Genomic DNA, 12,084 nt, shown 5'->3' on the forward strand with positions numbered 1-12,084 from the left:
GGCATGCAGAATTATCATTGTTACCACTGAGGAAAGCCTTACAGATAGGAAAATGAGGTGGATGTTTGCAAGATATGTGAACTGAGGGGAAAGTGTCAGAAATCCCACCATTCAAAGACATGTCACTTTTTAATTTTTATTTGTGTGTATTATATGCATTTTTGTGTGTGCAGAAATGTAGGCTCCATAAGCACATGCATAAAGGCCAGGACAGAATGCCCTCTATTGCTCTTCCTTGAGACAGAGTCTCACTGAACCTGGAGCTGATTCTTTGTTGTTGCTCAGACTCGCTGATCCACAAGCTCCAGTGATTATTTAGTCTCGGCCCCTATTGGGACTGGGGTTACATACATGTGTGGCCACACACAGCTTTTTATGTGAGTGCTTGTGATTGAAACTCAGGTCCTCAAGGTCCTATGGCAAGCACTTTTACTGGATGAGCCATCTTTCCAGCCCAGATATGTCACTTTTGACTTTAGGTACCTTCAGATCCTTAGATATCAGAATATAAAATTAGATGAACCTGTATGAAATAATCATTCAAATATGAGCATATACGAACCTTTCTGAGCCTTCATTTCATTTTACAAATAACAGGAGTCATTAATAGAACTCAAAGGAAGCATCACTCCAGGGGTCACACTAGAGACTTCCTCCTCAGAAAAAGACTATAAGTGGCTTGGATATGACACTGGGGAAGCTGGTCACAGGAGATATTCTAGGGAAACAAGGAGCCCAAGCACAAGCTAAACAGATCAGACAGCCTTTCGTGAACTCATGCGTTCACTGTGTTTTCCCCATGGTAACCTGCTCCAAGTGCTGGTGGCTCTAGGCTATAGAACTCTGAAGGCAAATAGCTGGGGTGAACAAAAGGACAAGGCTACTAAAATGTTGTTTTTTAAAATGTCACATTTCTTACTCTAATATAAGGCTACCCACAAGAAATGTCAAAGTGAATATCTTTTAAAAGTTTTTAGACAAATGGTGTCATTTGATGTCTTAACATTTTATATTTACATACATGATTTCAATAGCAATCAACTGTTGCAAAACTCTAAGAACCTACTAGCATGCCAAGGCCTTAACTAGGTACTATTGTAGATCCTGAAAAATCAAAGATAAGTAGAACCCAATCACAATTATGCCAAATACAACTTGATTTTGAATTTTTTTCTTTGTGCATGTATATGTGTTCAGAGTATATACGTGTTATAGATATATGCTTATATATAGTAACTTACATTTTTGTGACTTATTTTTTAGTCCCAATGGCATATAGCTTTTCCTAAGGGATTTTTAATGATAAAACACTAGCTTGGGGAAGCTACAATGGGAAATTCAGCTATTGTCATTTGAAGTAGATGATAGACTGGAGGAAGACTGAGACATGAGAACAGAAGAAATTGAGCCTCCTCTTACTAGGAGATGTTCTGTTCCTGATAATTGAACTAAAGTGCTTTGTCTTATCCAAGTTAGATGGGATTCTAGAAAGTCTGCCTTTGCTTTACGGCCCGTGAGGGGTAAGTCATAGGCATCCTATTGTCCAGAAATTTAAATTGTGTGAGGAAATTGAACTGTGCCATGTACTAAAAGTATGGGTGAGCATACTGACATAAGTACTGGTCTCCTGGGAACATTCTATCAGAGCATAAGCCCAAATGATACAAGTGAACAGCATATGGCTGAACTTCCCCAGTGGGACCCATTCATGTTTACTCAGAGTAACTATAAATCCAGTGGTCCAGGGGAATTCAAAGAACACTTTCACTTTGTTCTTGAGATCCAAAGTTAAAACAATAATAAAATGGACTGTGTGTAGTGGTGCACACCTTTAATCCCAGCACTCAGGAGGCAGAGGTAGGAGGATTGCTGTGAGTTCGATGCCATGCTGGGACGACATAGTGAATTCTAGATCACTCTGGGCTAGAGTGATATCCTCCCTTGAAAAATTAATAATAATAACAATAAATAGAAACTTTTTAAACTGGTGCCACCATAAAATAAGGGTGGAAAAGTTCTGCATGAAAACATCCTGAAATAAGAGGGCAGCACCTGGACCAGCCTGAGAAACATGGAAGGCCTTCCATTGGACGGGAAGGGCTCAGTAAGGGTTAGGGGAGGAGAAGGAGACTCCTTGACAGGAAATAGGGCGAGAGCTGATTCCTGAATTAGCTCCCTTATTTTGTTCTTTTCCTCCTCTTCTTATTTTTCTTCCTACTTTCAATAAATAAATATATATGGGGTGCTAACCATGTTCCAGGCAGGCACAATTCTTCCATTTAAGGACACAGCAGTGAACATAATGTAGTTGCAGTAGGCTGTAAACAAATATGTAAATAAAATATGTGTATGTTAGAAGGTGACCAAGGGGACCAGGTCTGAAATTATAAATATATCAGCATTGATAAACTCTCCCATTCTGGGTACTATGTGTCTCACATATGAGACAACTTAGGCTGCAGATGTAGCTCAGTTTGCCTTCCATGTGTAAGACCATATTAGAATGAAAGAGAGAGAGGGAGAGAGAGAGAGATCATTCCAACTTTAATGTTTTCACTTACTCAGTAAGAATACCATCTGCTGTGTCTCTGCCTTCCGGGGTTTCCCAAGACACCCTGACCGTCAGCTTATTGGGTTCGGCAATACGTTCCTTTACACTTGGGCACTTTATTTTAGGAGGTTCTATATCTGAAAATATAACCCAATCATGAAGTATTATATCAAATGGGCAGCCATCACTGAAAATCTGACATACCAAGAACTCGATGTACTCCCTATTTCTGAAGAAATGACTTGCTTTGTATATTTCTCTTCCGTTCTTTCATTCTGCCCTATATTTCCTGCTAAGTTTTGAGAACTGATTGAGTACTCACGTGCACAGAATTAATTCTGCCATCCTCTGTTCTTCTTAAGTGTCCTGGGTAATAGCACATTAACTAGAGCTCCTTTTTCTCCACACTTCCAAACTCTGCCTATTGACTTGGCAACACAACAGATGAACCCAGCTGAAGCCAGGTTTCCTTTATTTTTAGTGTGTTCTGACTTAATGACAACGCCATAGAATATAAGACAACAGCATGTGAGCTGTGACTTAATTTGATTCAATTCAAGGCAACATCTCTTTCACAAGTTTCTATGTTATCAAAGGTTTCATTCCAACTACTTGGGTTGAAGATGCAAGATAAATGATGCTCAAAACCTGTCAAAGTTTATAGTCTATTAGGGGGATTATTTCTTCATAAGTGGAATGTAACAGGAGATAGAAAATGGCACTGGGTAAGGAAAAAGTGAATGCTATAGAGAAACAAAGGAGCCATTCAACTCTCACATGTGCAAATTGCAGCTCCAAGGCATTGGGCAACTTATTCAACACTTGATAGTAGAAGTTCTGTCCTCCATTATCAAGATGAAATAAATGAGATGTAAATTATACTTCAGGTTATATTCATATGATCATAGTTGTAGAGTGGTAGTGAAATCACAAGAGGTAGTTTAAACATTTACACATCCTAATGATGATACTCAATAGCTAGAAATTGTACTTGGTAAGAGTATAGGATACTCAGCTTTGCATTGCTTTACATATCAACCAACAATTAACTAAATGGTATATGAAAATCAAATGTGCTTTTGGGCCTGAATCATGCAGAAACCAAATGCATCAAGTGAAAGTCTTCACACACTTCCTCCTCTATCTCATCTGAAATAACTCTGTTTACTTATTTGTTTTTTTTGAGATAGAGTCTCACTCTATCTTGTGCTGACCTGTAATTCACTATGTAGACCCGGGCTGGCCTTAATATCGCAGCAATCCTCCTATCTCTGTTTCCCACATGCTGGGAAGGTGTGTGCCACCGTGCCCAGCAAAATAACTTTTTTTAGGATAAGAAATTATGAACACTTTTATCAACAGTTTTACCTTTAGCTATCCAAATTCACATTCATTCTACATCATGTTTCAACCAATTGTGCACTTAAAGCCTTATTATACCAATATTAAATTGAAACACTACTATATAACCCTTCATAACTGAATTTATTTTTTAATTCCAAATATTTATTTTAGAAATACGAAGTTTCCTAATCACCCATCTTGAGTGACATGAACTGACAATCTTGATGTGAAGATACACAAGAACAATAGCCAAAGAGTAGCAAAACATAAATTCATTGTTCTTAAACTAATTATGACCAAAACAGTTACACATATCAAAACTTCAGGTACATTGCATTGTAAATAATCTTTGTGTACATCATAACTTAAAGAGATAAGACAAAGCAATACTGAAGCCTTATATAAACAGTTCATTATAAAACTGATGAAAGGAGCAAGTTGTCTATCTGCATCAAATTCCCTTAAATAACTCCCATATTTAATTGAATCTAAGTAAGTTCTAATTGTGAGATGTGTCTCAATTTCAGGGATATTAAGATATGAAAAACATGCCTCTTAATATGACAAAACAAGGTATATGAGTATTATGATAAAATGAATTGTGCTTAAAATCTATTTGAAGTGTCATCTTCAGTTATTAGGATCTTAAAAATAATCCATGTTTTTACTATGTTAGGTGATAGAAGATATATTTTTTGTGATTCTGATAAACATTAAAAAGCTTCGGGTGAATGAGAAAAATAAATATACAATTCCTGCTGTCTTTTGGTCAGATATAGTTGGTAACTACACGTATATAGCTAGGCATTGTATCTCATGCTGTGGTTAGGAGGACTACTGTGAGTTCAAAGTGAGCCTGAGACTACAGAGTGAGTTCCAGATCAGTCTGGACTAAAGTGAAACCCTGTCTCCAAAAATGAAAACATATTTATGAAAACAGTAAAATAACAGGAGAGGGAGTAAGATTTCAAAGAACTTGCCAGAAATGACAAAAGAAGCAAAAGAGGGAGCAATGAATGACAGAATGACAATTTCCATATAAAATTATATCATGTTATATTTTTCTTGGAAGGTAAATAAAACATTTAGATGATGCACTCTCAGTTCTTTTTATGAATCAACTAGATGTACTGACAGTTTGAAGAAACACACTCCAAAGGATATTTGGGGGAGAGTCTCAGAGCTTACCACAGCCAGCCTGTATTCCTAAAAATGATCAGTCAAAAGTGGTCTAGTTTGATAGAAGCAGAGCTCTTCCAAACACAAAGCAAGAACTATTCACTATAAACAACAGATAACATTTTATGAACCCCTCCTATGTGTTCATCCCACCCTAAACACTATCTCTACCTCATCATATTGAATTCTCACGGAATATAAATGAAAAGTACCAAGTTAATTAGTAAGCAATGTTATTAGTTACTATCCTCATTAATAGACAGGGAAGCATTTCCTCCTTTTTAATTCCTTAGTTGTCTGGGATATTATGACACCATTACATATTTTAAATGTATCTTAGTAAGTCAAATATTCCTGTGCATCTGTTGTTGACCTGATTTTTTCACAACCTTTGCATACATATTCTTTTTAGAATGCCTACCAGAGCTTCCTCGTGAACCTTTGAAGAACAGCAGTAAGACTAGATTCTAATGCATCCTCAAATAGCTGCTTTCCCTGTCAGCAGATGAGCCCAGATGGCCAGCTCATCATACGGATGCTCCAGAGAGCTAAGCATATTATTCCCTAGCTAGCCATGGCCACCATAGCTTTTTAAAAGCTATGGTAAATTTCTGTGAATGAAATGGAGAACGTTACTATAGAAACATAACTATGATTCTCTATTGAATCCAGATGCCTGCAGAGCCAGTTTTTGTTGGAAATCCTGTTCTCTGCTCCCAGCCCCATTCACTGGAGACATCTGACAAACTATTTTCTCTGTGTTTCACTTTCCTCTCTGCATAGAAAATATGAGAAACAAATATACTATGTTTTATCTACTATGACAGCAAAAGTATTTACTCAGGGGATCCTGAACATGTTTAATGAGACAGGTGGTGGAAATAAGAAAGAGATTCAGAAATATGGTGCCATGGCCAACAATTAACAGTGAAAAGCAAGGGAAAAATGGTGCTATGCCTTTTCTAGACCCAGGTTCCTCAAGACTCCGGCACTTTCTGTTTTTATGAGCTTGGAAGCTGGATTCCATCTAAAGCAGTACACTTGAGCTTATGTAGTGTGTGTATGTGTGTGTGTGTGTGTGTGTGTGTGTTTGTGTCTGTGTCTGTGTGTGTGTGTGTGTAGAGAAAATAGAACAAAGAAGAAAATAGGAGATAAGAGAAGAGAAAGAAGGGGAGGGGCAGAGGGAAGATGTGAAGATTTGGTAAGACACTAGCCAGTTTAACTTTCTCATACTGAGTTTTCTGACATATGAAAGAAGCCAATCTTTGGTTCTCCAGTTTCATTCAATCACCTTAGCCATTATCATGAATAACAGTGATGAGCCAGTCTTATGGAGGCATGTTCAAATTCCAAACCCACAGTATATTTGCACAATAATGCAGTTGTTCGCAATCACTGAGTTCTGTGCAGTCTGTTTTGCAATGATATATTAGTGAGACAAATATAATGGAGTTTGACACTGGTGATAGAAGCCAGAAGCATTCATTTTATGGGGGCACATGAAGTGAATAACTGCCAAAGGCAGGCAAGCCTTGCCATTGAAAAATTTGCCAAATTCTTTGCTTCCTCTAGCCAGAGTAAAATCCCTGTGGATGATCTTGGGAAGTAGTTCCATTTGTTTGGCACAGTAAGATTTCAAAGAACTTGCCAGAAATGACAAAAGAAGCAAAAGAGGGAGCAATGAGCACAATTAAAACATATTCTCTTGGGGCTGGAGAGATGCTTTCCTGCATAGCCTGATAACCTGGGCTTGATTCCATAATACTCACGTAAGCTGGATACACAGAGTGGCACATGCATCTGAAGTACATTTGCAGTAGCTATAGGCCCTGACATGCCCCTACTCATTCTCTCTGTGTGTCTCTCTCTCTAGCTCTCTGCTCACAAATAAATAAATAAATAAAATTTTAAAAATCATACTATCTTTACCTGAAAGATACCTAAGTAATTTTTTAAATATACTTGAGTGGACCACTAAAAATTTAACTATTCAGCTTATACTGGAAAATTTTATAAGGCAAAATTGGATCAGTACCTCAATCAATCAGGTGGTTTTAAAACTAAAATTAGGTTCCTGATTGAATGTGCATTTGTAAGCCCAGGAAATAACAAAATTCAAGACCATATATAATGATGCATGGGAGACATTAATTCTTAGGTCCACTCATGTATCATCAACTGAATAATGCAGTGAGGCCCAACAAACATTCTATGGGTCGGTGGGTAAGCCAAGCCATCAGATATTTGAGAAGCAAGAAGTCTGCCATGAATTTGCATATCTTAACTTGCAGAGATTTTTTTCCCCCAGAATTTCATTTGTGTTAATCAATATCCAGCTATTATGCTCTGTGGGAAATAAAAAAATGAGAAGCAAAGAATTCCAGCCATAAAATTGGCCTGCACATTGTCCTTTATTAAAGCAATCAACTCAGCACTCACTTCATTTCAAAAGACATTTGCTAGATTTTCTTTGTCCGTGGTTTAAAAAGTATCTTTAATTTTTCTTCCAGTTTTATAGTAGAAAATGTTTTTGATGTACACTAGAGATAATGTATCTACTTAAAATATGGTCTTAGAAGGAGAACTTTTTAAATACTTTACCCTCCTGCCATTTTCAGTATTTTTTTACTCTTATAGTCCACTCTTTGTTTCTAAAATAACCATAAATTTGAGTCCAAGGACAGATATTAGTCTGAATAAGAGAATTAATTTTAACTTGTGGCACTTACAAATTAGCCAGACCTCAGAACTGACCACCTCAGAGTCAAAGAAAGCACAGTCTTCCATTTTCCTTCCCAGTTTGGAAGAGAACTGGGTTGACTTTCTCAGGACTCAGCATAGCTCTGGCCAAGATGTACTATTGATGGTTGTGTGGAAACCTGGGAACTAGTCAGGCACCATGTGTCAGCTCCTAAAATAGGCTGAGGCTCTGAATTATGCTCAAGGACCCCTATTCCTGCCAACACACAAACAAACTTGCTGAACTAATATAATAGAGTGAAAGCCAAAAGAGCAAATGATACCATTTGAGTAAAATTCACTGGAGACAAATTTCAGCCTTTCTGTCACCAAAGTCAGAGAAATTGTTGCCTACTTACTTTATCCATTCTTTGTCCTTGGATCTATAAGCTTCTTGTGGTTTTCTGTGACCCTTTTCCCACTCCAACCTAATTGTATACACTACTCCCATCCACCAAAACGTGCTTGAACCTCCTCCTGACAAATGGTAAGATAATTTGTCTGAAATGGGGCTCATTTCTTAATTCCCTCTTCCCCCCACTTGGAAAGTTCCAGGACCATCTGGTCTGGCTTTAGACATGCTTGTTGCTTTTTGAGAACAATTAGCGTTTTCTTTCCATTGTTATGCACAATGTGGAAATCTGAACATTATGTCCCCAGAATGCTCTGCCAAAGCTTGCTTAGCAGAAAGAGTTTTGAGATTCACCTCTCCTGCTCCATCACCTTCAACCTTTCAATACAAGGGAACAGAGATTCTATTCACCCCTTTATAGTTGGTTTTAAGAGCTAAGGTGCATATACCTAGGCATAGGGAGATAATGAAGGCAAAACCTGTGAAGTGCTCTTCTGATCTGAGCATCTGGTTTTGGGTTATGTCCTTCAAAAGGAGAATGCCTAGAGCTCATCCCTTGTACATTCCTCCTGCCTCTGTTGAGTGGGATTTCTCGTATTTTCCATGAATATTATATGACTTGGGAGACATCCACATCCTCATAAAAAGGTGACTGTGCCAAACATTCCATTGGCCTTCAGGTTTGCTATAACTCCCCCATTAGTATCAGCACTGAAGGTCTTAAAATGACATTTTCAAAGATTACTTTGTCAGCTGGTGCCAGATAAGTGGTAGGAGGAACTGAAATGATATCATGAAGACAGTAGTAGCCATTGTGTTTTTGGTAGCAAGTTCAAAGAGTGTTTCCTGAACTCCCGATTTCCTTCTCATCAGACACAGTGCTAGTTACAGAACTGTCAGCATCAAGGTGGGTTTGTGGGCTTCTGGGTGGTATTCTACTTTTGATCCTCCAGCCCAAACTCAGTAGTGATTTCCTACTGCTATTGTTGATAGAAACATTGTGATAATTAATCTTGAACATCAACTTGATGTGTTTGAGAAATGTTTAGGAGAGTGGGGAGGGGCATCTCTAGGTATGCCTATAAGAGTGTCTCCAGGAAGGATTAACTAAGGGGAGTAGGTCTGTTCTAACTGTAGGTGACCTCATTCCATAGGCTAGGGACTGGGATGGAATAAAGGGAGAAAAGGCAGAAAGCCAGAAAGTGCAGGCATTTTCTCTCTGTTCTTCCTAGTTACCACAAGGTGAGCTGTCCCACCCTCCTTATCATGAACCAAAATAAATCTATTCCTCCTGTAAGTGGCTTATATTAGTCATTTTGTCACAACAAAGAAAGACTAACACAGAATGTGTTTGTGGTTTTACTCTTTCAGTTCTTCCTATGTTTTTGTAACCAAGTTCTTAATGTTAAATTTTCTGGTGTCAGAAATACCCAGTGTGGGTTATGTTGTCCTGATTCATAATCAATATACAGGGTTACCTAAGTAGTAGAAAAGAATGAGCCTAGAATAACTCAGGATACATTTCTTGAATATTTATTTGGATATGCTGCTTTTGTGAAATGAATTATAGGTATGATCTAGACTGTGACTCTGCTATAGAATGAAACTAACTACATTTGCAGTTGGTCCCTTGTCTATAGCTCACTGAGTATATAACATCAGTGTGAGAATGACTGATGCTGCCACTGAGGACAGTGAACAATGTTTCCATCATGAAAACACCCCTCGACAGCAGGCCAGGGGTGCTGCCTCATGTTGGTCCCAGAGGACAGCATTAGATTTCAGGCTTAATATTGAAGTAACCATCTCTCTCCCCCTATCTCAGGAAAGTCCTTGAGAAAAGAACATTAGGAGACCAATATAATCAGTTTGCTGGAGAATGAGCAGACTTAAGCAGGACAGGAGCCAGGCTCCTATGGCACACTGCTTTTGGTATCCTAGGGAAAAAAAACCCTTGGTTCAGCAATTTTAGGCTGAAAAACCTGAAGAAAAATTCTAGCCTTAGCTATGTGCCACCTTAAGCATGTCAACTGACCTCTCTGGTCTCATCTACAGAATGGGGAATTGGGTTTGAATGTTTTCTAAGGACAGGACTTGGTAGCTCTCACAGTTTATGAGTAAATGATCCTCTTGAACAGTGGTTCTCAACAACCAGGAGAAGAATTTAAAAAAGAAATATGGCTACAGAGATGGCTTACTGCTTAAGACACTTGCTTACAAAGCCAAAGGACCTAGGTTCAATTCTCCAGTGGCCATATAAAGCCACAAACAAAAGGTGGCACATGCATCTGGAGCTTGCTTGCAGTGGCTAAAAGTCCTAGCATGGCCATTCTTTCTCTGTGCCTCTCATACAGGTGTAAATAAATAAATTCATTAAATATTTTTAAAAATTCCAGTGCTCCAGAGATTCAGACTCCAATGGCAGTCATTGATGAAAACCATTACCCTTAGAGCAGTGTGCCTCAAACAAGCATGTCCAACCTGCAGACCATGAGTCACATGTGGCCACATGCACCCAAGGATAGCTATAAATGTACATGAACATAAAATCAATTGTAAATTCATGATACTTTTTCTGTGGTACGTGTTTATAACTCAATTGCACAGTTTTCATATGTACTTTGAAGATGACACTATGGTGTCACAATGTCAAAAAGCTGGGTACAGCTGGAGGGTATACCAAAATCCAAATGTAGATTTTGATTTTCTAGGTCTGGGGTGCATTCCGAGACTCTAATTTACCAACAATCTTCCTTCTGGTAGTGATGTTTTTGATCCAAGCACAATATTTTGAGTAGGAAGATACTAACCTTCCCAAATTTGACCTTTAAAGCAGGTTCTCAAACTTCGGTTTGCATCAGAATTACCTTGGATTGCTCCTACAAAAGCACATTGCTGGGCAGAGTTTCTAACCAAGTCTGCCTGGAGTAGGTAAGACTGGGAATTTATATTTCTCACTAGCTTTTTGGTGTTGTTGATGCTTCTGGTCTAAGCAACTATGGTTGGAAAACCACTGCTCTCAGAAAATGAGCCACAGGAATACTATCTGAACCTCGCTAGCATCTACAAGCTTCCCTATGTCAAGTTACTTGAATCAGACTCTCAAGAGTATGACCCACGTGTGGCTGGCACTCAAAATACCCAAATCATGATAACAATATCTAGGGTGGGTATCCACTGCACCTAGATCAGTATTTCTTTTTTTTTTTTTTAATTTGATTTATTAGGTTTTTTTTTCATTAAATACAGGCAGTTTGGTACCATTGTTTAGGCTCATCTATGATCTACCCCCTCCCATTAGACCCTCCTTGTTGATGTAAATGGGTCGTGCATTGTGGAGTTAGTCCCCAGTTATTGGTATGCTAAATGTCTCTGCAAATCATGACCCAACATGTGACTCTGACATTCTTTCCACCCCCTCTTCTGCAAATGTGTGAGTGGTTTCCCTTCCCAGAGCCATTCAAAATTATCTGGAGATGTTTCTGATGGTCAGAACTAGGCCAGTGTTACTGGCACTTAGTGATTAAAAGCAAAGGATGCTGATAAAATTTCTATAAGTGCAAAGGATGAAAGCCCACAACAACAACAACAACAAAATAGCTGGCCCCAAATATTCATTGTACCAAGATTCAGTCTTATACAATAGTCTAGCAGAATTTCAAGCCTGTACCTTAGACCTGATGAGATCGAATTTGCATTTCCCTAATGTACCCTAGAAAATTCCCAGACACTGTAAAATTTGAGAAGCAGCCTGAGATCATTAGCTCTCTATTTGAATACTTTAGGATTCCTGGAAGACCATGAAAGTACAATGGTTTGTGCCCTGACTCCAAAATTTCAAATTCAGCAGATAGAAAGTGATGTGGGAATATGCATTTGTAGTCAGTTTCTATGAGCGCTTGTTGCTGCTCATAAGCAA

The 12,084-nt window shown here is 38.4% G+C and overlaps 1 protein-coding gene across 2 annotated transcripts in view; it reads right to left on the bottom strand.

Annotated features, from left to right (window-relative positions):
• Positions 1-12,084, bottom strand: part of Srpx (sushi repeat containing protein X-linked) — a 107,522-nt gene that overhangs the window by 26,930 nt on the left and 68,508 nt on the right. For both annotated transcript variants that reach the window (XM_045141086.1, XM_012950452.2), the window contains one exon: positions 2,562-2,688. In XM_045141086.1, coding sequence (XP_044997021.1) covers positions 2,562-2,688 — 127 coding nt within the window. The remainder of the gene's footprint in view (positions 1-2,561; positions 2,689-12,084) is intronic.

This window comes from Jaculus jaculus, chromosome X, assembly GCF_020740685.1.
Source record: "Jaculus jaculus isolate mJacJac1 chromosome X, mJacJac1.mat.Y.cur, whole genome shotgun sequence".
NCBI classification, from domain to species: Eukaryota; Metazoa; Chordata; class Mammalia; order Rodentia; family Dipodidae; genus Jaculus; species Jaculus jaculus.